Raw genomic sequence first — 27975 nt, forward strand, 5'->3', positions numbered from 1 at the left:
TTCCTGTGTCATTACTGTGTCAATAAAATCATATAGTTTAAGTAGCAGAGTCAGTTGATTATCAAAAATATAAATATAGATTTGCAAGACAGATTCCATAAATTCGTTGGGAGACTCCCTGAAATTAAAAAATAAGCCAAAGCCCATATGAACTATTTTAAACGAGAAAATAATGCACTAGAAATGGTAATTCAGATCAAAATAGAATTAAACAAATAAATTTAAAAAATAATTAAAATATTTCACATAAAATTATTTGAAGTACTTTAAAGTTTATTTTTACATTAATAACTTACGATCAATTTTAATAACTAAAATATGTAATTATTTGAAAATAAAACGCATACAAATTTATAAGAATCAGTTTAAAAATAGCTATACAGAAAAATGGAAATTTCCTTTTTAGTTGGCAATGTCAAGTCACCTTTATTGAAAAATGGCGTTTGTGTTGTGTTGAGAGTTTTACAATAAACATTAGACTAATTTTTTTTTAAGTTTCAGTGGTGATTTTATTCGTTACCTAATAAAATAATAATTATTAATTAGCAATAAAATAACGTGGACTGATGAATTTATTGACCGATGTCTGCCGTGGCTCCCACTATCCCCGGTTTGTGCTTTTACTTGTTGCAGTGAAATTTATCTAAAAAACTGTTTCTTTTCACACCATTGGTTTTATAATGAAAGAACCTAAGAATGTCTTCTAAAATAGTTTGGAATTCTGAGGTGATTAATAACCAAAAAACATTAGAAACTCCGACCTATTTTCTATTGACGTTGTTCCGCGTGACGCGTTGCTGGTACGGAATTGACCCACAAGAAATTTTAATTACCTTAAATCTGTAAATGTCATCACTAAACTAGTCTTTATGTACTATAAATATTAAAAAAATAATACAGGTACTTCACTACTGTACTAATTATTAATGTTTACAACTTAGTACTTACATGCGACTGATTTGCCATGTCATATTTTATATATATACGTTATTAAAATTATATCTTTATATTTGCAGTACATTAATAGCAGTAACTTAAAATTATAGCTTAATTTTTTATATATCAAATCATATGTCTTCCTGTGTTTAAATCTAAATGTTCCTTTAAGAAGATTTTATAAGTAATTTCACAATAGTGTTTAACTTTAAAATTAAAGCAAGAGCCAGGTCTTTGCTTGATGGTAAGTGATATAATATAATTATGTTAATAAGGAATCGTTCATATTTAAATTATCAAGCATTGCTACTTTACAACTTAATTCGTTGTCCTGTTATTTTAATGACAGTACTTTAAAAGTAAGTAGACGGCCGTACAGAGCCAGAAAGAGGCAATATATGTGTATCTACTTAAATCTTTTTCTGAGGAGATTTTATGTTAATTAAATCTTAAAACTAAATTATCTTATGTTAAATACCTTTTTGCTCAAAGTTCAGATTGAATTACTTATTTCTACAAATATTTGATCTCTAACATTCTACTCTGTTGTAAACAATAATACCTTCAAAATATATGATTTCTGTATTATACATAGAATATTTTTATATGGATAATATGGATTAGAATATCTTTACATCTTAAGCCACTTCCTTTGTAGGGGCTGACCCATCCAAAGATATACAAAAGCGCCGTGCTGGCAGTGTTGGGTAAGCTGTATTTGATTTTCAATTATACATCAATGAATAATATGGTTTTTGCATCATTTTTAATAACCTTAAACTAATTTACTGTTCACAACAACTTTTCAGTTGATGTAATTTTTTTATATTAAACAAATTTTAACTACAGACTGACTGGAATTGTTGTACTATGCATAAATAGTTAACGGGTTTTACCACACTGTACAGTACATCTAGTTGCACTATGCTGTAAATGCAATATATAACACTGGTTGTTATGTTGTACATAGATGATTTCAGCATAAATATTGCAAAAACAGATAGCAAAAACTATCATCAATATGATAATGAAAATGATCTTACTTTCCTTCCCACTATGTAATATTTCACATTATTTTATTTTAACTTAAAACTAAAAATACATGTCAATCATTCAATAAAAAAATTGTGGATATGTTTTTTTTATTGTTAATGACCCATTAAGTTTTTAAACTGGTTGTGAATAAATGTAAAATCTTTTTCTTTATCCAATAGATCCGATGAAGACGACGCAAGTGGTGGAAAATACACTAGGATGGAGGAGGATAATATTCAAGACAAAGAAAGGTTTGCAAGGTAGGATTTTTAAATTTATTTGATTTGTTTGAATATTTGTTTCTAGATATCCAAGATTTTAAATTAATTATAAAGCAAAAAAACATAATTGCCATTAAATTAAATTATTAATAATGAATTTTTTTCTAGATATCATGGATCAACTGTATTGTGTCACCACATAACAGAAATAATAAATATTTCATGTATATTATTGACACTTATTATGGATAAAATATAAAGATTATATTGCAAATTTACATACAATTTAAGTTACTAGTATTTATCAAGAAATTACTTTAATAATTAGCTGTACTTTCAAGGACCTCCCCTTAATTATTTAGGTTTTAACTGTGAATCCATTATAATAATATACTTTCAAATGCTGTTTTGGTGTATAAATAAAATATAGGAATCAGTATCTTAGTATCATATTCTTATTATTATGAATTGTAATAGTCACAAAATAAAAATGTTATGAATATAACAACAGTGACTCCATTTTAAATTTTAAAATGTCATGGCTTGGCTTGCTTAGTTATTTAAACGGAAATTTAGAGCGTTTTGATTTAATAGGTCTCTTGGAAATCAAGCCTGCCAATTATTTTAATTCACCTATCAAGAGTTGTACATACGATAAACCAAATAAACACGATGATACTAAAATGCATTTAATTTTCGTTAACTCGTCATTTTTGTTGTGTGTAATATTTGAACTACGCGTAATAAAAATATGTTAAGGTCATATAAGTAAAATGCATTCGCAACATTCAATGGAAAGAGACAATAGTCAATTGCTTTTATCTAATTCCGATCATAACCTTTGATGGTTTTATATGAGAAATACATGAAGTTCTTACGTCTCTATTTAATCTAAAACCATTTCTAATAAAACTATTTTGTCACTGCAAATTTTGTATGTCAAACCGGTTGCGGTTTTCAATAACCTCGCTTATGAATCTAAGTATCCCTGAATATGATTAAACTATTTGTAACTGATTTTACTAGTAAATAAACAATAAGACAATAAAAGTTCTATAATAACGGACCAAACACGTATTGTTATTATGCAAAATACCTTAAAAACAATTCTTTAACCTAATGCACAAAAATGTTTTGTTTTCTCCAACAAACTCCAACGTTAAAACATTTAGTATTATCTCTCGAAGATGACATAATTATACGATGTTATTTACTATGAATGTTTCGAAAAAAATTTACATTCACACGATTATTAAAATCATAAATAAAAATCCATTGTGAATGTTTTCGTGTAATTACTTTTCTCATAAGCACGTCATCCATTGTAAATCTCCGTGTGATGATTGAAAACGTGTCTTATCATGCTATACGCCTGTAATATTATTTAATAATATTGTATAAATTTAAGGGCTTGTTAAGATATGGTAATGTCATGGCATCTCGTCGATTTTTTGTTCCATATAAATTTTTCTATAAATCTTTAACCATTGATGAACATTATTATTATAAACAGATAACATTTAAGTAGGCAATATAATGCTCGTATTTATGATTTCGATTTATTTAGACGCTGGAGGTTGAGAATTTATTTAAATGTAAAAGGTGCATGCTATGGTTATTACCCATATTGACAAATGATTGAAAAATGTCGCCATTCATAAACCAAATTCAATGCGTCCGTCAATGCGAACCGTCAACAAATTCTGTTTATGGGTGTAGTGTTTTAATCTCCTTTCTTAATATTGCTTACCTAAAGAACTAATCCATAACACATTGATTTTTTAAAAAAATCTCGGTTTCCTCTATGTTCTTGATCACATTGAACAATAAATTTCTCAATTAAGCCAAGTTATTTGTGGCTGTAGTATATGTAAATTATGGATATTATTTTCTCTTTCTTTCCAGTCGTGAAAATCACTGTGAAATCGAGCGAAGACGAAGAAACAAGATGACAGCATATATTACGGAACTATCTGACATGGTTCCAACATGTTCAGCACTCGCCCGCAAACCCGACAAACTCACCATACTGCGTATGGCAGTGGCTCATATGAAAGCACTCAGAGGTATTGCGATCGTGTACATATCAAATCTTTGTGAATGTTTTAAAAGGTTCAGTGATTAATTGATTTCATTTCAGGTACAGGGAATACTTCTACCGACGGTACATATAAGCCATCGTTTTTAACAGACCAAGAGTTGAAGCACCTTATTTTAGAAGCGGCTGACGGTTTTTTGTTCGTCGTTAGCTGCGACACTGGGCGTATTATATATGTTAGTGATAGTATAGCGCCGGTACTTAATTATTCACAGGTATGGTAAAATTAGCATCTTATTGGACCTGTTTATGTGCGAATATTGTATTAATTTTTTTTTTGTTCAGGGAGAATGGTACTCGTCGTGTCTTTACGATCAAGTGCATCCAGATGATGTTGAAAAAGTTCGAGAACAGTTAAGCACGCAAGAACCACAGAACACTGGACGTATTTTAGATTTGAAGACAGGCACTGTTAAGAAAGAAGGACATCAATGTTAGTTTTTATTTTTTAAATAATATGTGATTTTCTCACAAATACATTAGCAAAATTATTGTTGTTTATGATTATTGTAATTATAAAGATTATCTAGAATTTGATAGAAACACGAAAATACGTTAAATGTTGAACTTGTCCACAGCATCGATGCGTCAAGTGATGGGTTCACGTCGTGGTTTCATCTGCCGCATGCGGGTGGGTGGGACAGGCGCTGGAGATGCGCATGTCGGTCGCTTGCGCGCACGCAACTCCCTCGGGCCCTCGCATGATGGACACAACTACGCCGTTGTACACTGCACTGGCTACATCAAAAACTGGCCACCGACAGGTAAACAACTTTACTTTTATATTTTTATTTATTGTTCATAAGGTAATTATTAATACTCAGTCACATAAAAGAAAAAAATTCTGTTTTTAAATCATTAAAAACATAATTTTATGTATTTTGGGACATCAGATCTGTTTCCAGGTATGCAGATGGATCGGCCAGTGGAAGACGAATTACATGCGTCACATTGCTGTCTTGTAGCCATAGGGCGGTTACAGGTAAATATTTAATTATTGAAATGCTATGACAATGCTTCTATTGAATTTATACATAGTTTGATCCTAAAAATATTTAAAATTTGGCTCTGTAATCTATTTCAATAAAACCTGACTTTTATAAAGTGACAAATTTTTAAGACGATTCATCAATTTCATTTATTACTATGTATGTCATTTATGATTAAATATTTGTACATATTTATTAATTTCCAATTTTTTTACAAATATTATACGACGGTGGACACTATGCCTTATGGGCACTCATTAAACATCTAACGTTACAGAAACAAATATTCATTCTTTCGAATAGGTTTTGCTAAGCACTTTCAAAAAGTCAAAACATTGATAATGTCAATTTAATTTTGTGATAGAAGAAGGAATAGTACAATACATAGGCTATAACATAAGTCTATGGGAACTCGTACATAACCACATTGATATAATTTGCAGGTAACGTCGACACCGACAAACGCAGAAGGCGGGAGCTGCGGCGGCGCCGAGTTTGTGTCTCGGCACGCAGCGGATGGGCGGTTTACGTTCGCAGACCAACGAGCCGCACAAGTTGTTGGGCACGCACCTGCGGACCTTTTGGGCAAGCTTTGCTATGAGTTTTACCACCCTGAAGATCAGCAACACATGCGTGACAACTTCGACCAAGGTAATTTTTTTAACATTTATTTATTAAGACGTAACTTAATAAATTAATGTCTTGAGAGGGTACAAAACGGAAGTTGTGTATCAACAAAGGAATAATAATCGAATGGCTTATAAAAATAACTTTTCAATCCCAAAAAAGTAAATTATAGAACAACACAAATCTTATATACACTTTGATTTATTTAAATTACCTCAATGTATACAACCTATTAATATTGTATATGTATGTTTATTTCCAGTTCTTAAACTGAAAGGACAAATAATCTCTTTAATGTACCGGTTTCGAACTAAAAGCAGAGAGTGGATCTGGCTGCGGACATCTGCCTTTGCTTTTCTTAACCCATACAATGATGAAGTTGAGTACATTGTCTGCACAAATACACTAGCAAAGTAAGTAGCATGTATACTTGATAACAACTTGATAACCTAAATCTCATTTATTATATTTTTTAGGTATAGTGGTATAAATATTATAAATAAAAATTTGTTACTAGGGCAATGTTCTTATTGCTTTTTTGATATTAGTTTTATTTTATTTTTTCCTTATTAATCTAGGGAGAGTAATATAACTGTTATTATTTATGACATTTCACTGTTGTAAATGAACAAATTTTATAAATTTGTTGTATTTTGTTGGAAAGATATGTAAGGAATTGACTTTTTAGCCGATCACTGGGCAGCGCGGGTGGTGAAACTGTATCTGAAGAAAGCTACGATTACCACCTTCGTCAACGTGACGTATATCAAGCACATGCACCTGCAATCCACCAACAACATCATGCTCCGCCAGGTTAGTTATTCTGTAATTAAGTGCTGTAAGTTTCATGTATTATGCTTGATAAGAAAAACAAGTACAGACACACTTCTGCACATATTATTACCATTATGTACTACCATTCACATTTCATAAAGACTTAATTGCTCTCAACTACAATATACACATGAGGTAAAAATGGTGACTAAGTAAGTAATGCCTGAATCTATTAGATATTAATTTAATTTTGAAGTATTAAGTTTACATCAAATATAAATTTATTTCCTTCAAAGTACTCACCTTTTACTTAAAAATAAATATTAAAAAAATCAAAAGATCCTTGTCTCTTGTTGATTCTGGCTGTTCTTTTAGGTAGCATATATGGTGCATTAACTACAGCGTCCAACATTTAAAAATGCTTTTAATAATAAACGCCTGTCTTAAAGGTTTAAGGTTGTATATCAAAACAATTATTTCTTCTATCTTTGTCAGTGTGGATTGGAGTTTTTCAAAACAATGTCTGAATTTAATTTCAAGTTGTTACTAATTTGTTTATCTGTAGCTAGTGGCGGTGTAAACGCTCGCTCACCTGGAGAGACTGTGGGTGCGGTGGGAGCTGTAGGCGCGGTGTGTGCAGCGGGTGCAGCATACGCACATTATGCGCCAGATTACTCGCCGCACCGACCCGCCAACACGCCGCCTCACACCACTTGGACTACACTTAGACCGGTAATTAATTGTTCATTTTAGATGTTCAAGAGGATTGAAAAAAAAGTATTTTAGCAGCTATCGATTACAGTTCTGATTTGTCAATAGAATAAAAATTGTGTGACATATTGCAATGTACAGTAATTACTGTCTTTTTTTAATTATTCAACTTTATTTTTATTTGCTACTTCATTTTTAAATAAGAGTACAGTATTTTAAAATGTATAATAAAGAATACTTCCAGAAATTTAGGAATTACTCTTGGGCCATGGGTTCTTTTCAATCCGAAAAGTCAAAAGTTAGATTTTAGAAAATTTCTAACTTCAAAGAGCCACAAAAGATTTCTTGCCAACAATAAATTATTTAAAAAGTATAAGAAGTTTTGTTAAAAATAAAAACTTTTTTTATACATTCCATATCCAATAATCAACGATTTTAGCTACTACTAAGTAAGAGAAATTTTCGAAAACCGTGTTAATAATACATATTAAAATTAATTATTATTTACTACCAGCCAAAATTTTATTGCCAGAAGTTACTTAAGTATCACATTCCAATAGAAATAAATTAATATAACATATGTCAGAATGATCACTTCATACAGGGTAATTGGAAATACATGACAGCTGTAAAGCTTTTTGCTGACAAATGAGCTATACATTTGCCCTTTTAAAGCTTTAACACCTATGACCAATCAACCTATATACTTTGTTATATAATCATCAAATATAATTGTGATCTTAAATTTAAAAACATTGACACAAAACTATTGTTTGGGTAGAGCGGTGGAGCCAGTGGAGAGAGCTACGCGTACAGTGGGGAAGCAGGGGGCGCCACGACTGGCCCAACAGCAACCGGTGGTGGTAGCCCAGCGCGTTCCCCTCCTGCGCCCGCCTACCTACCGCCTGCAGCACACTATCACCACCATAATCACCACGGGCATCCCACTCACCCTACGCACCCATCGCACGGTAACTTTAAACGCCTAAAAAATTTAATACCGATGCAGCAAACATCAAGACTATTATAAATCGGTTTTATTCAGTCTTGTGTCTCTTACTCTAGTTCTCGATTATGATGAATTTAATTAAATCTTAACGTTTACTTTGTCTAGAATATCAATCTTGTCTTTCTTAAATATTTTAATGAAGGCCTATTTAGATCAGCTTGGTCAGACACCAGGTCCCCGAGATAATTATTTTCTTTATCAATCTAATTGTTTTATTACAAGGTAACTATGTCGTATTTGTTGACCTTCTCAAATACAACTTTTGAACATTGTGAATAAATGCAGTGTGAAAATTTCGCGTAATGTACTAAATATACTCGTAGTGTTAAGAGCAATTAATTTCAATTACGTTCCTTATAAAAATTAATGCAAATCACTTTATTCTTTTTTATATCATCTATTTAAAGACACTATGATTTTCTTTTTATTATATTCTGTTTTATCTCAGTTAGTAAAATAAAAAGTGTTATTAAACCATTATAAATATTGTAGAATCTAGTACAATGAGCAAATTATACAAAGTTCATTGTGAACACTACCGCTATTAAATTGTGATAAAAAACATTGTATAGAAAGTTGTAAATCTGATCCTACTGGAAATGGCAATTAACTATTTTGTGGAATCTTTTACAGCAATAATTAATAACTAAATAGTGACCATGGCTTTGTTACATGTTAACAAGTTTTAAAAATAATTTTATCGATTTAAATATAATTTTATTTTTCCTGCATAGATATACATTTTTTTGTGTTTTTATACTAGTAAGAGGTAACAAAACAAGCAGGGTAGACCGTGTCTAAAGTTATGTTATGTTTTTGACACAAAATAATGTTACTCACAGGCCTATAATATACATAGTAATAATAATAACATTTGTATTCTACTAGTCGACCGAAAGAAGTACCGCATTGTTTAAATCTAAATAACTTCTACATATATGTTATATCGGAAAGCAATTAATTACATTAGTTATTAGTTGGGTTGCACTCCTCACTAAGTGTCACGCATAGTAACAGTGCTGGATATGGGCAGCCCAGACTGGTAATCGTGGCGGTTTGTGGGAGACCTATGCCTTGTAATGGGCGTCTATCAGCTGACATGATGATAATGTAGAAAGAAACTATTAGAGTGAGTCAAATTGAATGTGACATGTTTTATATATGATTCATATGTTATGTTTTATAGATGATTCAGAGAGGTGATGTGATGTGATATTTGCAGGAATGTGGTCGTGGCAAGGAGGCGGCGCGGGTGTGCCAGGGGTGACAGGAGTCGCAGGCACTGCTGGTGAAACGGCGCACGCGCCACACGAACTCTCCGATATGCTGCAAATTCTTGACCAGGGTCAGGCTACCTTCGAGGATCTCAATATCAACATGTTCAATTCCAACTTCGAATAGTACATCATGTATGTCCTGTAAATATAATTCTTCATTTATACAACAGAATCTGCAATTTATAAACATTTGTTGATGAATGTTTTCCTAATTATATATATTACATGTTTCGGGAGAGTCAATATGCCTTTATGTATTTACAGCAGTTTATTTTGAATAGGATAAGCTTCTCAACTTGACACTTGTAAGCATATTAGAAAATTATATTTTAATTTTGATTACAGGATTCCTTTTGGCAGCAGAACATCAAAACTCTTAAAGTACTTTGGTTTTAATAGCTTGATTAGTCAAAAACTACAAGCTCTGTCGGCCTACAGGTGTTATATGAAATTGTGTGCATGCATGCACTAATGACAATTTTTTGTTTTTGCATCTTGTTTGTGCTATGTTTTTAAAACCTTCCACACAAAATTGAAAATGAGGTGCATTGTATAGGTTAACATTGTAAGTTTAGCATATATTGATACATATATTATTAGGACTTGATTTTTGATGTTTATTGTTGTTTTAAGTCTTATTAGTTTTCAATTATCAATTTTTTTATTAAAATATCTTTATGTAAGTAAAGCATTTACGGATATTTTCTTCATAATTAAATTTTTATAATTTGTATCCGATCAAGTTTAGGTATATCGTAATTTTGTAAAAGATTTTTCATTAAATGTAAGCAACTTGATCTGTAATATTAATTTTATTCTTCCCAAAACTTAATTCCTTCTAATAAATCTCACTAAAGTTACTGCTATATCATTATGCAACTTGGATTTTCCAAGATTTTTGTAAGAAATCGTGAGTATCGAATAATCGTAATTTTTTAATAGAAGATATGCTTTATTGATACGTTGAAAAGAATTTGCGGTTTTTAATAAACAAGAAAACGTTCAGGGTTCCTTTTTTAGAAAATTTAAAGGTTTTTTTTTTAGTTAAAATCATGTTGTCTTTATATTAAAACATGAATAATACAAGAAATTACTTGGGCAATGGCTATGATTTGACATGCTATGTACCTGTAAGCAACTACTTATCACTTTTAGTGCTACAACATTCAAATTTTTTTTTTGTATTGATTAATACGTAAAAGATGTCTTCCAAATGTCTGCAATGGTTTATTTCAACTTGGGCAGTAAAATAAAAGTAAGAAAAAAGCAGGTAAATCTTAACTTTAGTGAGTATTATAACACAATGATATGGCACCTACAAATATTTAACTGGAAACATTCTTTAACGTGGGAAATAAGAGCATAATTGCCTACAAAACTAAAACTAAGACTTTTTAGTAAATTTTTTTTAACTAGAACAGGTAAGAAGATATGATTAAGACAAAGTTATTTTCATTGACTGCCTTTATTACTTACACAGTCTGTGGCCACACATCGATCAATGCACGCATCGTTTTCATGTATATTTCTGACTTCAGTCTTCACTTCTTATCCTTGATTATCGGTGCCGAGGCGTGCTGAAAATATCCATGGCTACTCTTAAAAGAACTTGCAAGGCAGATCTTTCACAACACCTTCCAAAAATAGGCCTTGACAAAACTGTGGCGCCGATTTTTACCCCTTTCTTGCAGAAATGTACCTCGGTACTCTCGACGGGTGATAAAAGTCTGAAAATGGTGTCGTAGGCTTGCATAGAACTGGTAGCGTACATGCTGTCATTTTGGCGAATAAAAAATGATTTTTTGTCATTTCTGAACAGAATGTCACGGTGCCTGAAATTTGGCGTACTGTTTTACCAACACTGAATCTTCAACTTTTTAACGGTTGAAGACATCGCTGGGTAAGGAGGCGATCTATTTTTTGTAGTACGCTCGTAGTTCTCATGAAGTACCTACCAAACCTAACAAACGCATCTATAGATTCAACAACTGCTTGCGGACAGGCACTTCTTGCAATACATTCTTAATCGTTTTGATAGCTGCTAATGTCCTGTTGAATCAAGGCCGGACAGATCTCTTGAGACTTCATTGTATCTCGTAATAATATAACAAAATCTTTGTGTAATATTTAAATTTTTGAGCAAGTCGAAAATCGCAATTGGCGGGCAACCGGAGTAAAGCAGTTATTGCAGTACTGGGTCTTATTTGAGCGCCCACTCCATCATAGAAAAATAATAATAAATCTTTGCGCCACAATGTTAAATAAAATTGAAAATAAAATTCCTGTATTCAAATTTATTTCTTAATTATAAATTTTGTATCAATAACATATTTTATATATAAGCGACTAGGTATAATCTTTGTAAATCCGGACGGTCACAACTTTTAGCCGTTTTGTTACGACACTTCAAAGAACAATTTTATATCAAATTCTATTAAATTGAAGTTATCAATTTCTATTAAATTGAACGTTATACCTCAATACAGCATCAGTTAAATTTCCAGAACGTAAAAAGAACTATTAAAAGTACCTTTTATTTAAATTGAAATCAATTTATTAATTTCATAGATTACGTTGCACAAAGCATGGGCTTTGAAAGTAAATAGAAATATTGCGTTGAGAAATTGATACGCTTTGAAACTATTATTGTACAAATTCCAACTTCATTTAATTAGTTTTGAGTAATTACATTTAAAATATTACAACTTGCTTTTAAACTTACAGTTAAAATAAATAAGTCTTACCATTAAATTCTGTGTATTGAAAATTAAACTACTGTTCTTTTTTTATTTTTATGATTTATTAAGTAGACAGAATTTATCATTTCTTGGTAACACGTAAAAAGTCAATTTGACAAATAAGGGAAGTCTGACATTTGTGTGGGAGTCTGCTGTCAAATGAATTGGTAATGTTTTCATATATTTTTCATTTCATTTTGTAACAGCAATTTGTTATTACATAAGTGTTTATTATACGCCTTAAACCAGTAGAATGTTTTTATTTTAGGATATTACTGTCTTTAAAAGCTAACATCGTATTACAATAAAAGATATGAATTATTTAAGGGCGAAATAGAATTGTGAGATTTGACAGCAAATAAATAAATGAAATATTTTTTATTATGTATTACGAATATATACAAGAAAATTTGCTTAATCGATATTAAGTTTTTTATACTACCCTTGCCAACACTTAACGGTGTATGGAGTAAGATTTTTAAAAGTAAAGTCCAAGTTTTGCGTACCAGAACGTCACAAATTTATTATCTAATTAATTTATACTGGTCCCACTCCTTTGATCATTGTCTATTACATTATTTTCAGAGAGGTCCAATGTTTCGAAACAATAAACTTGGAATGTTAATAAAAATGAATAAAATATACCTGTAAGCAAAGTGTAACTAACCAAGTTTTTTCAAATCAATGTTAATTTTGTTTTTAACACTCTTTAATTCTAATAGACATATTATTGTATGAGAACAACTCATAATTGATGAGTCTTGCATTATAATTTTTGTTTTGGCGATAATTTAAATTCTAACATGTTGTAAATCTCTAAAATTTTGTTTCTTATCTTTTTTAGAATCTAAAATTAGCATATTATGGTAACAATTAAATATCTGAATATATTATTGGCAAAGGCAAAAGGGTGGAATGTTTAAAATGAAGATTCTAAATATATGAGAAGAAAAAAGATACAGTTATTCATAGAATACAACATAACAACGTTAATCATGGCTAAATCTGCACAACAATTCATTCAGGGTTCCTTTTCCCCAATTGTAGCTCTGTTATGCAGTCCTAAAGTGAACACTCTAGTTTTTAAAAACAATTTGACTTTTTCTGAATTACTTCAACCTTTTGCTACTATGGATTGGGAAGGTAAGTTAAATTAAATATATTGTTTTCAATACTTTTTATAAACTTCATGTAGCATCGTCCATTTGATTTGAAAATTTACAGTCACAGTTACATAAACATAATAACAAACAATGTAGAATAGTTAAATCCAGTTGTGTTTATAAAATAAAAATATTGGAGACGAGCTAAATTAAACGCCAGTTACTGGAACAAGGTGCACTGTTACTAAGAATTGCAAATGTAAAAAATTTAAACGATTAATGCCTTTACGGAAGGTAAAGTAGAGTATTGCTAATTTCAAAAATGATAACTTTTATAGATGGTAACCTGTTACACAGGTTGCCAAAGTGTTAAACTTTAAAAGAATGTAATCATACTGTAAGCCTACTTGTTCACAAGAATAGTAAATAGAACAAATGCAGTGTGTTCTTAAAAATGTTTCAAATTTCTTTTTATAAGGTTGTAAATGTTATACCTTGCATCAACCTTGAGTTTTGAAACACTGAATTATATGTAGCACTTAAATAAACTTACTACCTTGGTATATGAAGTGAAGGATAACTTTGATTAATTCACTATATACCTGTTATGTGGAAATGCATTACCAACTCTTTGCCTTTTATAAGTCAGATTATATCTTAATACAGGCATTTATGATCTTATTTCTATTCATTGTCATCAGCATCATGACAGCAAATAGACACCCACTGCAAGGCATAGGCCTTACCTAAAGATTGCCATGATGATTGGCCATGCATAGGCCACATCCAGAAACTCATATTTTTATTTTTATTTCACTTAGTTTTAAATTCAGTCATCATAAAAGTAATTATCTCAATTACAGGACAATTCCGTGAACCAGGTGGTAGTGTTTGTATTGTCAAAAATTGGAAATTAATAATAAGAGATGTGAATTGGAAACCTCTTCAACCTACAGAAGCAAGAAGGCAATTAAACAATGCAGTTCTATATAATTATGAAGATAAAACTATCCAATTGGAGATAGGTATAATGTCTATAAAATCTTAACTTTTTGGTTTTACTTTTCTTCTTATAGTATGGGAAGAATAAATGTTCACTTATTTAAAGTTGAGAGTTTGCATGATATGAAAACCATTTTTTTTATGTTTCCTGTATGACAATATGAGAGAGATTGTATATTAAATCACATTTAAGTGTTGGCTCTTGTATATATTTTTATGTAAAAAATTTGTAATTAAGAGATTTTTGAGATAATTTTTAAGTTCTTGAATATATATTTGAATTAATAAAATTCAGGATAGATTTATATATTGCTTCACAAATTAAAAGTTCATGTTAGATATATATATATATACAGGGTGTCCGGTAATGAATGGATAACCTTGAAATGTCTTATAGTACAACTTATGTCCGTTTTGAAAAAAATACGAAACATAATATATCACAAGTAGTACCTTTGATATATTTTTTAAAGAAAAGTCGATTTTTTTCTATCTTACTGTCTTGAACACTATGACCAAAAATGAATGATTCTTATTGGTTTTTTGTTATTTTATTATTATACACTAACTGTGCTAATAGATAAAAAGTAAACAGTATGTAAACAGTAGCTTTTGCAGTTTTTATTTAAAAAAATTCGCAAATTAATTTATTTCTGAAAAACATGCAAAAAATATTATTTAAGTGAAGTTCAAACCCCTTGGGAAGAAAAAATGTATGAATGTATGGGTGGCCAATAATTTTAAAATAATGTCGGTTTCATGTAGATTTTATAACGGTATAATTCATCAATGTATCTTCCATAAATAGTGACTTATTGCCATTAATGTAGAAAAGGAGAAAATTAGACTAAGTAACAAAATTTGTAATATGGGAACATTTTTTAAATTGAATTGTCTCTGATCATTGGGGATTAATAAAAACACATCAGGAGTTGGTCATACATGAAAACAGCTATTTTTAAACAAATTGAAACCAAATTTAGTATTAGAAATTAACTTATTTCAATGTAATAAAATAACCAATTTAAATGTTAAAATGGTTACTTTACTAGGGTGAAATGGGTCGTGTGACCTTCATATCTACTACCTGCTGTCTTTTGTGTTATTAGACAAAGGGGGGTCTGAATTGGGTAAGAGGGAGAGAGAATTTTTTTCATACCCAAGAGGTTTGAAATTCGCTTAAATAATATTTTTTGAATGTTTTTCAGAAATAAATTAATTTGCGAATTTTTTTAAATAAAAACTGCAAAAGCTATTCATACTGTTTACTTTTTATCTATTAGCACAGTTAGTGTATAGTAATAAAATAACAAAAAATCAATAGAAATCATTCATTTTTGGTCATAGTGTTCAAGACAGTAAAAAAATATATCAAAGGTACCACATGTGATATATTATGTTTCGTATTTTTTTCAAAACGGACATAAGTTGTACTATAAGACATTTCAAGGTTATCCATTCATTACCGGACACCCTGTACATATATATATAGTAGTTATTATGTATTTATTAGAATCTCAGGAATAAAAAATTTCTTTCTATAATTGTGCAATGATAAAATAAATTCAGACAAATAAATATTTATTTAGTATAAACATATATATACACATAATTAACTTTGTGTTTATAGGTGGACATAGTTTTGATGTACCACAACTCACACCTTGGTTTGATGCCTGGAGAGAAACTTATCTTGAGGTGCAATTCCCTTCGGATCATGAATTTACTAAGCACTTTTTGTCTTGTATAATTGTGGCCACAACATTAGATGAAAATATTGTAGACACATACAATCTATTGAATCAGCAATATGCTCAGCTGCAGAATGTAGCTCCTCCAAAATTACCTAAATGGTTCAATAATAGTGTTTTAAAAACTTACCTTCTTTTACATGATGTTTCATCTGTGCCCAAGGAGAAGTAAGTTTTATTTATTCTTGCTAATGTTACTTTTTCTAATAATACATTAAGTGGCCTTCTTTATTTGTAGACCAGAAACTACTTTTGAAACAATGAAACAAGCTTTTGGTGCTGGAAATTGTTTTATGCTAAGAATTAACTCAAAAAGCTCCACAGATCCTAAACTATCAACTGATTATTGGGCTCAATATGTCACAAGAACACGAGAAACATATGTATGTCAACTTTTGTGTAATATTTTGATTAGTTACTATCAATATGCATTTGAAATTTAAAAAAAAATATTTATTACTTATTTTCAGACTGAAACACCATCACCTATGAATTCCACAATGTTTGAAACACAAATTGCTTCTACTGTACCTTCTAATCCCGGTATCATTTGAATCTTTATTATTTTTTGTGTTTATAATATTAATTGATATGACAAACCCTAGCCATTCAGCAGCTATATAATTTGATGTAAAAAGCACTCGAAAATGTACTTACACATTCAGGTGTGAATGAACTACAAGTGACTTTTTGAGCAGTCAAAATTATTTAAAGTTATTTCTATGTAGTTCTAAGGAGACAAATACTTTCTTTAACAGATCTTCTTGTTTTAAATCGTAATATGTAAAATGATCCCTTGCCTATTATTGTTGCATAATGATGGTAAGGTTTAGTTGTATTGAAGATTCTATGTATTATTTATCTTTCTTGAGTGAAATTTTATTACAACAGCATAATTGATAATTTTTATAACTAAATCATTAAAATAAATTGTGTTATTGTAGCTGAAAAATCTAATTTAATTCCATTATCAATCCAAGAAGGTGTTCATCCACTAACTACTACTGAGAATGATGTTTATGATAATGCAAACAGTTTACAGGTAATATAAATGAATAGTAAAAATCTGTTCTTGTAACATGTACAAGGTATAACATAAAGTATTTCACAAATTTATATTTCCAGACATATTCATTCTCTGGAAGTTCAGAAAGTGTTAATGTAACAGGGAAAAATATAGACCATTCGAATGAGATCCATGGTGCGGCGTTAAATGCAGCTGATATTGATGCTATTAAGAAATTTTTGCATGAGTATGCATCAAAAGCTTTGCTTCCTTACTTAGAGAAACAAATAGCTCAATTGTCAGAAGTGGTAAGTTCTTTATTATTTATTAAGCTTATTTTAGAATTTCATTTAAATTTCACTAGTAACAAAAACTATTAAAATTATATCAAAAATAAAATAGAATTTATGAATATAATTGCGCAAACAACTTGCAAATAAATAGTGTATTTTTAATCTATTTTTCGACGGCATAAAAAGTATTAGCAAATATTTTTTAAGTTTTTAATACATAAAGCATATAGGATGAAATAGTCATTTCATACATATTTCTTAAGAAGTAATATTTTCACCAACATTTGGTTGACAACAATAACTCCAAATAAACATTTTGGGGATGAACAAGACTTCATCTTTGATTTTTTTTGTAACGTTATTATCTGAAAACGATATAAAACTATAATGAAATGTAGAATGTGGGATTTATAGAGATACATACGCCAACGCCTCACTCTCTAATCAAAGCATGTGGTTTTTGTTTAATCCTTTAACCACATTAGAGTCACAACTCCACTACATAACCATGTTATCCCATATATATATAATAGCTTAGTTTTTAGTATAATATTTAACTTTTTCAGACATTGAAATTGAATAGTTATTATAGGAATGTTAAAAATTTTTTAAGTTTGATTACAAAATGTTCAAAATACCACGGCCCTTTTGTCTGTCGGTCAATTGTCGAACGGAATAACATCAGGCTATCGTGTGTTATCTGATACAATCTAGCAAATACTTATATATATATATATATATATATATATATATATATATATATATATATATATATATATATATATATATATATATATATATATATATATATTTATATATATGTATGTATTTATGTATATATATATATATATGTGTATATATATATACATGTGTATATATATATGTGCAGTTACACATCCCAGCAGTAGAGGACTGGCTTGCGATCATTGATGGCGAGTTTGATTCTCGGGATAAAATCTTGTATAATTTACACTTTATGCAATAAATGTTTGAAATTGCTACTCCCCACAAACAAGTGTCCTCTGCGTACCATAATACCCCACTGCGATCGCCATCCCGCTTACCACAAAACTCAAGCTAAAATATAAATTTCTATATTTCTCAGATGTATGGATAATATATAGATAGTAAAAAAAACCGACATTCCAAACTATACTAAATACTAATTCTTATATACCCATAAGACAGAGAAAGGAAACGAAAAAGAGAAACTCGCATGTAATAATATTTAAAACGAATTACCAGAGTAAAATATGTACAAAATTATATAATTATAGCGCAAAAAATTCGTAATTTTAATAGTCAACCTGATGCTTGACAAATAATCCTAAAACTCTCTTTAAATTGAAATTTTTCTTGTTTGTAGGTTGCAAATAGAAAAGGTGTTAGTAGATCATTATTGTCAGCGACGAAAAGGTGGTTTGCTACCGGCAAAACTGGAAATACTACCGGAAATAGTACTGTCATGTGAGTAACTCATGTTCAGATTGTCACATTGTTATGAGGTTTATTTTGAAAAAATTGGTCTTGATAATTATTGTATCATAATTGATATTAACTTAATTGTAAAAACAATATTTTAGTTACTCTAGCGACTGTCCTGAACTACAGTTACGACGACTAGGTGATTTATGGTTTTTATGTGGACAATGGCAGCGAGCATTTGACACATACCATACAGCCAAAAGGGAGTTTTACGCAGATAGTGCTTGGTTATGTTATGCTGGGGCACTAGAGATGGCTGCCATAAGCGCATTCATGGCTGGAGAGGCTAATCGGAAGACACATGCTTATATGGAAGAAAGCATTGTTACATATCTTAATACATGCAGGTAAATAGTTAAATTAGTTTATGATTTAAGTGTTAAATATATAGAAAACGATGTAAATAAATGTGATTGGTACCATTACTTAAACTATTACAGTACATTACTATTATTTTATTGTAATATTCAATAAAAAAAAATCTTTTTCATACCCACTAATCCGTTTAATTTGTTAGTAGATGATGTTTTTGTAAAATATCTTGTACTATAGACACTGCTATCAGTGTTACCCAACGTGATTCCCACGCCCTATAGAGCGGCAATTTGATTGTTAAGGGGAGCGATTCGAAATTGTTAATTATGTACGTTATATAGGGAGGCGTAAGAATATTAGATTGGCCAAGTTCGGGTTTGGCAAAAAAAAGTTGGAAAATATAGGTTGAAGTATTTCTACTAAAAATTAATACTTTCAAATATTATTTTAGAATGGTACAGTATGCTGTTCGAGCAACTTTACTCTCCGCTTTGTGTTTAATCAACTCGGGACTTCACGGGGAAGCCGCTAAGCAGCTTATTCGTATGACTTCCGAAGACAGCGACTTACGAAGTGCAATGTTACTAGAACAGGCAGCGCTTTGTTTTCTATCAGGACCTGGGACTAAAGCCATGTGCAGAAAATATGCATTTCACATGGTTCTTGCTGGACATAGATTTTCTAAAGCAGGTCAGAAGAAACATGCTTATAGGTGCTACCATCAAGCCTACCAGGTATGTAAATTAAACATAAATGTTTAAATTAGTTGACGATTATTTTTTTTCTCAATATCATGCGATCAGTCAACAGACTATTAGCAGATCTGTTGAAAAACATAGGGCGAAAAGAGTAAATTCCCTATTGGAAATAACTATGTGTTAATCTTTTGACTTCTTTCAATGCCCATAATTTGGTTTTTCCTCAGCCAACGGATTGTTTGAAGAATTGCTAGCGGCGGTTTGATTAGGGTGACTTTCTAGTTTAGCCTTATATTTCTTGCTATCGTTTTTAATTCTCTGCTGCACTGTTTTGATCTTAAAATGTTCGTGCATTTCCGACATCCTTACAAACTACGGAGCGTTGGACTCTTACTTGAAAATTAAGTTCTGAGATCTCTGAATTTTGCCTATGCTGAGCCCCAAAGCTGAATTCGACCTTATTGGCTTTATCACTGTTTCGTAAATCAAAAACTTGCTGTCTAGAATTGCCGATTACATAACTACAACGTTTTATCATCATTATAGGCTCATGAAATGTCCACTGCTGGACACAGGTCTTCCCTATCGATTTCTATAAAGACCGGTTGGAAGCGGCCTGCATCCAGCTTCTTCCGACGACGTTCACAAGTTCATCTTTGCTTATTGTGGGTGGGCATCTTGCGCTTCATATCCTTCTCCATTCCACTACTGCCACTACAGCTACTTGAATTTTCTGGGCTTATACATGACGTTTACTTTCTTTTGTCTACGGTTCTCCACATTTCGGATTAACAAAAAATATGAATCGTATTATATAAAATTGTATCATATTATATTATATAGCGCAAGAGTCCATCTCACAAGCAATAGTTTTCACACATGGCGGCTTTGTATATTTTGAAATTACGCCCTTCATCAATAAAAATAAATAAACTTTTGTGCACTTTTTTTTGTTCATGCACGTATTCCTAAAATATTTTTTTATTTTACATCGACGTGAATTCAAATTTTAACGTGATTTCAAGTTTTGTGTAGCTGGATAGCGAGAATTATATAAACAACTTGTGAAACCAAGAAAAGTCGTTAATAACAGACTATAAAAAAAACAATACGCTGTTAATTGTTTTCTACAAAGAAAAGTTGTGATAGACATGTCTGACGTATCTACTGATGAAAGAGTTTTTGGTTCAAGCCGTATATAAACTTGCTCGCGTGTTAGCAAGTAGCGATTGTGAAATTGATCCTTAATTATTTTTTTTGTTTGGTACTTAAGGTTTGAATTATGACTGTACACTATGGATTCCATTATTTCTTCTTTTCCATGCTTTTTTAGAGATTTACTTCTTACATTATATAAGGCAATAGTAATAAACTATAACTACTTTTGTTTTAAAAAAGTGATTACAGTTATAATTTCATTATTTAATTCATCTCCAAATACGTTGTGATCAGGTATACACGGGCAGTGGATGGCGACTGGCAACTGACCACGTTCAGTTCGCTCTGGGCCGTCTAGCGAGCGCGCTAAAGCGAGCCGAGGCGCCTAGCTGGTTGGCCGCACCTCTCGCGCCTGCTTCTCCACAACCCCCACCACAACAGGCTGCTTTCTTACGCGAATACATGCTAGCCCACCAGGTATCTAATTAAAACAACTTCACTACATTATATATATACATTGTTTTCATTTAAATCAATAACAAGCGCATATATTTCCTATTGGAAATCTATGGAGGTAGCCTATATCCAATAATGCACGTTCTATGGTTGAAATGATCACACGTGTGAAGTTATGTTTTTCTATGCCATCAAGTAATATTATTTCATTCAAGCGGCTTGAATCCAGTATCTTCCAACGATCTTAACTAGTGATGCCCCCAATTCATCGTCATCATATCAGTCGATAAACGACCATTGCGCGACATAGGCCTCCTTCACAAATCGCCACAATGACTGATCTTGCCTTGCCTGCATCCAGTGACTTCTTGCGACCATAACTATGTCGTCGGTGTACCTAGTGGAGCAGAGGGGTCTACCCACGTCGTCTACTACCTCATGCGTTCTCGAGAACTTTTTTGACCCAACGGCCTTCGGATGCATGAGCAATGTGCTCTTCTAAAGAATTCTCCTGATTGAATTTCAAAGCAAAGCCCTGAACATAGCCTTCTCCATTGCTCTCTAGGCGAACTTGAGCCTTCTTAATAATAAGGCCATATATTTATCACCGGCAACACACACTGGTCAAAGTTCTACTTCCGACATTGCGGTATTTTAATTAATTTATTTAAATTTTATAATGCTCGCGGCATTAAAAATTTTCAATCAATCAATCAATGTAACATCTTTTCCGGTAGCAATGGATAGAAAATTCGGAGGAGTTTACGAAGCAGTTGCCTTTAGTGCCTGTTCCGCTGGTAGTAAGACGGGAGACTCGCATCGCTTGTGTGGGGCCTGCGCCACTGGCCGTAGCGGGCCGCGTGGCAGCTAGCGCTTCTCCGGCCACTCCCCGCGCTGCTGCCATCTGGCGTCGACTCGAAGAAATGCTACTACAAGCAGCACAAGGCGCGCCACCCATGATATTCAAACCCACTGTTGATTTATATACGGAAGAAACTGATGCAAATCCTATTGTACCACAGGGAGGTAAAAATAAATTCATATATTGCAACATCTTTTCAATCGATCTAAGTCTTAAAAACTACATTTAATTAAAAATGTCATTATACGGCCAATCACTAATTTTTTTACATTTTTGTACACTCTCCATTTCCATCTGTCACAAGAGCGCCTAAAATAAAAAAAGCAAAGGTAGCATGAGATGCAGTTCCATTCCATATGTGTACATTATATTAGTATCATGCTGACTTTCGCGTGACAGATAAAAGATTTATAAAAGGTAAAAAAATTTGTTTCTTCAGTTGAAAAAAAAATTTAAAACAAAAAAAAATCTTTTCCAGAGCCAATTGAAATCACCATAACTTTAACAAATCCGTTAAAGATACCACTAGTTTTGAGAGATCTGGAACTTCTTTGGCAATTCAACCCGGAAGGGGAAAATATTGACGGTGCTAAAGAGATTTTAAATAACGAACCATTTATTGCATCCGGACGAACTTTAGATAATAACGCAATTTATACACCAAAAGTTCAAACATTTCTATTGGAAGGTGAATGTAATAAAAGGTTGAAGTTTTCACTGACGCCGTTGAAAGTTGGATTGTTACACATAAAAGGTTTAACTTACAAGTAAGTCATTTGTAATGAATACTATTTACTTATTTTTGTTTAAGATGAACTGTAAGACAGAAGGAGATTTTCGAAAGATACCTTCTCCTTTGGACTAAGACTAGATTATGTGAAGCGATTGTATATTGAAAAACTAATAATTTTGAATTAGTCATGTCTAATTATAGAAAACAATTTTGTAGTGAAACGGATAATTATATGTTCTTGATAATGCAAGGGAGGCCACACACTACACCTGCCTGTGGACGAGTAAAGACTCCGAATTGTTCCTTTTGTTAATTTATCAATTAGTAACTAATCTAAGCTGACTCTATAATTTCTTAGCTTAAATGTAATTCTGAAATATTATTCAACCTGCCATAGTATTCCTTTTTATGTCAAACGGGCATCGGTCGATAATAGATAGAAGTACAATGAAAAAAAAAGAGTAATTTCACGTGAGACAATCATAACAATTATGAATGTCCGTACACTTATTTTGTTACTTTAGATAAAAATGGTGTGCTATTAACAGTGACTGCTTTTGTTATGCACCAGTCATGATTGACATTGGACTATTTGAGTTGCGATTTTTGCCATGATTAATAATATTTGGTTGGCTAAGACAGAACCATTTCTCAAATGTTTTCATATTTATAATTTCATGGACCTTTTTTCCAGTTCTTAACGTTTATATTAGTAAAACTAGGGTTTAATAACTTATCTAACAATAGGGAATATTTTTTATTAAATAGTATTCTATGAAATTTTAGATTAGTCAATACTGCAGAAGATGGCAAAGAAAATAATAGCTTAGTGATTGCAGGCAAGTTGGATTTGTTATCAGATGGTTATGAAGCTGATAAACGCTTGCAAATTAGAGTTATTCCACAAGCTCCGTGCTTGCAGGTAATTTTATTACTTTTGCGGAAAAACATATTTTTTTTAAAATTAAAACGTTAAACTTCGTTCAAAATTAACTCCTATTTTACATTGGTAGCCCCTCTGTCATATCTAATTTGCCATTTGTTAATTATTTCCTATATATTTTTTAAATGAATTTAAATTTTTTCTTTGATCCTTCATGATTATTATCAAATATTAACTATTAATCCTTTAACAATTGTTTCAAAAATAGATGACTTTTTCTGAGACCAGTCCTGAAGTTTTAAGCGGAGAAATGCGAACAATTGATGTGGAATTCCGTAACGTTGGGCCCGTTGAAATGAAGAACTTGTACTTGGCTGTCTCACATCCGGATTGTATAAGTATTGGTACAGACGAACAAGTCGACGATTTTAAGCTTCTGTATGAAGAGAAATATAAACAACAACCATCATATTCCGGTAAATCAATTTTGGCATTTTATGCATATACATATTATGACATAGTAAATTATAGTCGAGCATCACTTTTAAAACTAAAATGTAAATTTAACTTGAGTTTGTTGAAGTATTGATGAGTATAGAAAAGATAACATAAGGTCGTAATGCGGCGATCATGATGCGCCAAGTGTGACGTACGACGTCTCACCCATACGGCGGACAGACGATCTTGTTAAAAACCCTGCAAAGCAGTAAAGCCATTTTCCTACTGGTCCTATTAAAAATCTGGAATAGGGGACACCCATGTACACGCCCTGAGGCTGGAATTATGAACGCAAAATTACGAGACTACTGCTACTTTCTTTCTCTAAACTCATCGCGCATCAACACGCCTATGTCCAGTTAATGTTCTATGGCTCAAATGATGATGATAGACATCTTTACTGAACACTTATTACCAGTAGAATATATGGAATGAAAATGTTAGTTCTCCTAAGATATTTCCTTGTATTCAGATGAGCGTACGGCACGCGCCAGCATTCGCAGTGCATTGGCAAGCAGACACGCGCAGCGCGTGCACGCGTCGGTGGCCGCTGCGGCGTGCGTCCGCGCTAGATTGCTGCTGCGCCCTCGTCGCCATGCGCCCACGCTGCGGCTTCTGGCGTACTACGAGACAGGGCTTCCGCAACGCCCGCACCGCTTGCTGCGACACGAAATACCCTTTCGTCCGACGGTCATTTTTATTCCTTTTAAATCCTTTTTATTTATGTAAATATCAGAAGCCAGAACCAAAAGCTTATTGTTGTATTAGATACTATAAAGGAGACACATGTGCCTGGGATTGTTATCATCTCGATTTTCACGTGACAGATAGTTGATTTACAACAGGAAAACATTATAAAATTAACATTGAAATAGTAATTATAGTTTTTTGCCAGGCACCTCTCGATTGAATCAGCATTCCCAACCTGGCAACAGTTTATATATAAAAATATTAAAATTTACGATTTATCAATATTTTTACTTATTCGAAAGAATAAACATTTGTTTCATTGTAAAATTAGGCACACCAACAGCAAAAATATCATAATTGTGTATCGTGTTACATACATAATTTTCGTAAAACGTACAAATTTAATTAGGTTTGCCTAGGACCTGGCCTTAACTTTGAATATTAACTAAACTAAAAAAAAGAACCCTCTAAATAATAACAAAACTAGTTACAAAGAATTGATGTTAAATTATTTTTGATTATTGACATCTTGTTTGCTTGTTATAAAAGAATATTATTAATTTTTAATTACAATATGATATAATATTTAAATTACTCCTAATGAAAATGCTGCTCAAATCAACGTCATAGGTAAGATAGAAGAGCTGTGGTTGTAATTACCCTTAAAAGATATATGCTAACTTCTCATATGTCAAAATTATAGTTTGCCACTGCTGCAATTATCTCAGATATAAACTTGCTATCAAGTGTAATTACTATATAATTATTAAAAAAGTATGTTTTGTGAATTACAGGATGCGGTTGAAATTCAAGTTACGCCTAGAAGAAATTTAAATCATGATAATGGAAAAACTGTAGAAAATATGAGCTTAGCTGTCGAAGTCAAAAATGTTTGTAATGAGAAAGATGAAGACATCACCGTGGAAGTATTAGAAGTTTCATTAATTAGTCAGCAATGGAGTTTGACCAAACTCATCGCGGCCCCAAACACGGATGCTGCTTTAATACCTCGCGAAAGAATCCATTATATATTAAAAGCTAAAAGATTATTCGATGAAATTGATAAAGATAGAATCGATTATTCATGTATTAAAGTTGGAAAAAATCACATTGAATCCATTGATGACATAAAATCACTTCCATACTCTAAATTTCTTTTAGATTCTTTGCCTTCTGTCGAGGACATTACAGAACCAAACTATTCTGAAATGGAGGTAAAGAAGGACGGGGTTGGTCTAATTCATTCTATGTTCATTTTGAGATGGAAAGCACACGATAAAATAAGAAACAGAACTGTGGTCGGACAGCACTCTTTATGGATTCATTGCTTTACAAAAGCCATGTCAATTGAAAAAGATTACTTACCTGATCTACCCATCCAAGTGGATGACTCGGAAAATAAAAACCTTAATGGCACAAAGGACAAGAGCGATAATAACAACATTGTTATATTTAAACTGGAACATTCCAATTATGTCAATCATAACTTTATGCTAAGAAAATTATGTTTAATACCAATAGTTATAAATATAGTCAACTGTTATGGAGTACCGGTTACGGTGTTCATAGATATGACCAAGCAGCAAAATAGGTAGAGTACAGTACTTCTTCCTTTATTTATTTACACTTAGTTGTACACCAAAATAACAATAAAAAATGCGTCCTAAAAGGAATGTAAGGAAAAAAATTGATGATTAAAAATTAAACAATTGCTCGAGGCGATTTTAAAATGTTTAGTATTTCAACATTAGGTTCATTCATTTTAATGTGAAGAAAAACAAACTGAAAAAAGCTCGAGGTTATATTGTCCTAACTCGTTTCTTTTTTTAAAATGTAAACTTTTTGGTGTCATCAAAATCAGCCATAATCAAATAATACAGCAAAAGTAATTTTATTGTAAGTTCATGTATACATTTGTAAAAAGACTATTTTCTCGATCTTTTATGATATGCAGACAATTACATGACTAAATGATATTTATTTTAATATAAAACTTTAAATCATGAAATGTTAACAGTTGTGTTGTCATTAATATCAGATATTTTAAACATAAAGCAATGTTTATCGTATTATCTTATAATAATTACGATCCTTCAATAATTCATTAATAATATTTCAGATCCCTTTTTAGTTATCATTGAATGTTAAATGAATGTCTGTGTGTATACCATTCCAGAGAATCCACGGGTGAACTAGGTTGGGCAGGAGCTTTAAGCAACGGAATTAACAACGAATCAAAAAATTTAGGAGTAAACGTATCGCTCGACAAGTTCGAAACGCGACGCGTCGAGGTGCGAGCGCTGTGCGCCGCCCCCGGCACCTATGTGATTGGCTCTGCTTTTACAGTTACCACCGTTTGGGGACTAAATAATCAAGCCACCACCAACCTCTCTAATAACACTTCGCTTCTAATTGTAAAACAAGTTGCTTGAAGTAATTATATGTGTATCGTAGATACCGTTTAATAAAGAATTTAAAAAATTATAATACTAGTTTTGACTTATAAACCACATTCAGTAATTATTCATATTAATGATAATGTTACGGTAAAGTTTTTCATAACTAACGCACAAAAATACCACCGTTAAAGGATAATGTAGTATATAGTATCTTTTTGCTTAAGCCTA

At 31.6% G+C, this 27975-nt stretch overlaps 2 protein-coding genes across 7 annotated transcripts; both read left to right on the forward strand.

Annotated features, from left to right (window-relative positions):
• The first annotated feature begins 437 nt into the window (after nt 1-437).
• On the forward strand, nt 438-10474 carry tgo (Aryl hydrocarbon receptor nuclear translocator homolog tgo). Of its 5 annotated transcripts, none has more exons than XM_068770188.1 (15): nt 438-610; nt 1595-1643; nt 2151-2231; nt 4098-4258; nt 4333-4505; nt 4576-4723; nt 4869-5054; nt 5184-5272; nt 5723-5930; nt 6169-6319; nt 6595-6719; nt 7246-7412; nt 8173-8362; nt 9623-9818; nt 10023-10474. In XM_068770188.1, exons 1-14 carry the CDS (start codon nt 583-585, stop codon nt 9799-9801), a joined length of 1935 nt encoding a protein of 644 aa, XP_068626289.1. In that variant the 5' UTR covers nt 438-582; the 3' UTR covers nt 9802-9818; nt 10023-10474. The 5 variants fall into 5 exon arrangements, with proteins under 5 accessions (XP_068626289.1, XP_068626288.1, XP_068626290.1 ...); XM_068770187.1 differs by having other exon boundaries at nt 9623-9809; XM_068770189.1 differs by having other exon boundaries at nt 5196-5272; nt 9623-9809.
• A 2086-nt stretch (nt 10475-12560) lies between these two features.
• On the forward strand, nt 12561-27809 carry l(3)76BDm (trafficking protein particle complex subunit 8 homolog l(3)76BDm). 2 transcript variants are annotated; one of them, XM_068770761.1, is made up of 19 exons: nt 12561-12582; nt 13260-13558; nt 14382-14543; nt 16151-16439; nt 16510-16654; nt 16742-16814; nt 17216-17313; nt 17397-17585; nt 18937-19037; nt 19154-19402; nt 19822-20104; nt 21521-21703; nt 22420-22708; nt 23023-23311; nt 24064-24199; nt 24429-24636; nt 25131-25348; nt 26143-26939; nt 27525-27809. In XM_068770761.1, the coding sequence occupies exons 2-19, from the start codon at nt 13357-13359 to the stop codon at nt 27778-27780; spliced, it is 4167 nt and encodes a 1388-aa protein (XP_068626862.1). In that variant the 5' UTR covers nt 12561-12582; nt 13260-13356; the 3' UTR covers nt 27781-27809. The 2 variants fall into 2 exon arrangements, with proteins under 2 accessions (XP_068626862.1, XP_068626864.1); XM_068770763.1 differs by lacking the exon at nt 12561-12582 and adding an exon at nt 12975-13062.
• Nucleotides 27810-27975: the final 166 nt, after the last annotated feature.

Source organism: Battus philenor, unplaced genomic scaffold, assembly GCF_028537555.1.
Source record: "Battus philenor isolate CCGP_79_NKW_IND1 unplaced genomic scaffold, ilBatPhil1.0.hap1 SCAF_3, whole genome shotgun sequence".
NCBI classification, from domain to species: domain Eukaryota; kingdom Metazoa; phylum Arthropoda; class Insecta; order Lepidoptera; family Papilionidae; genus Battus; species Battus philenor.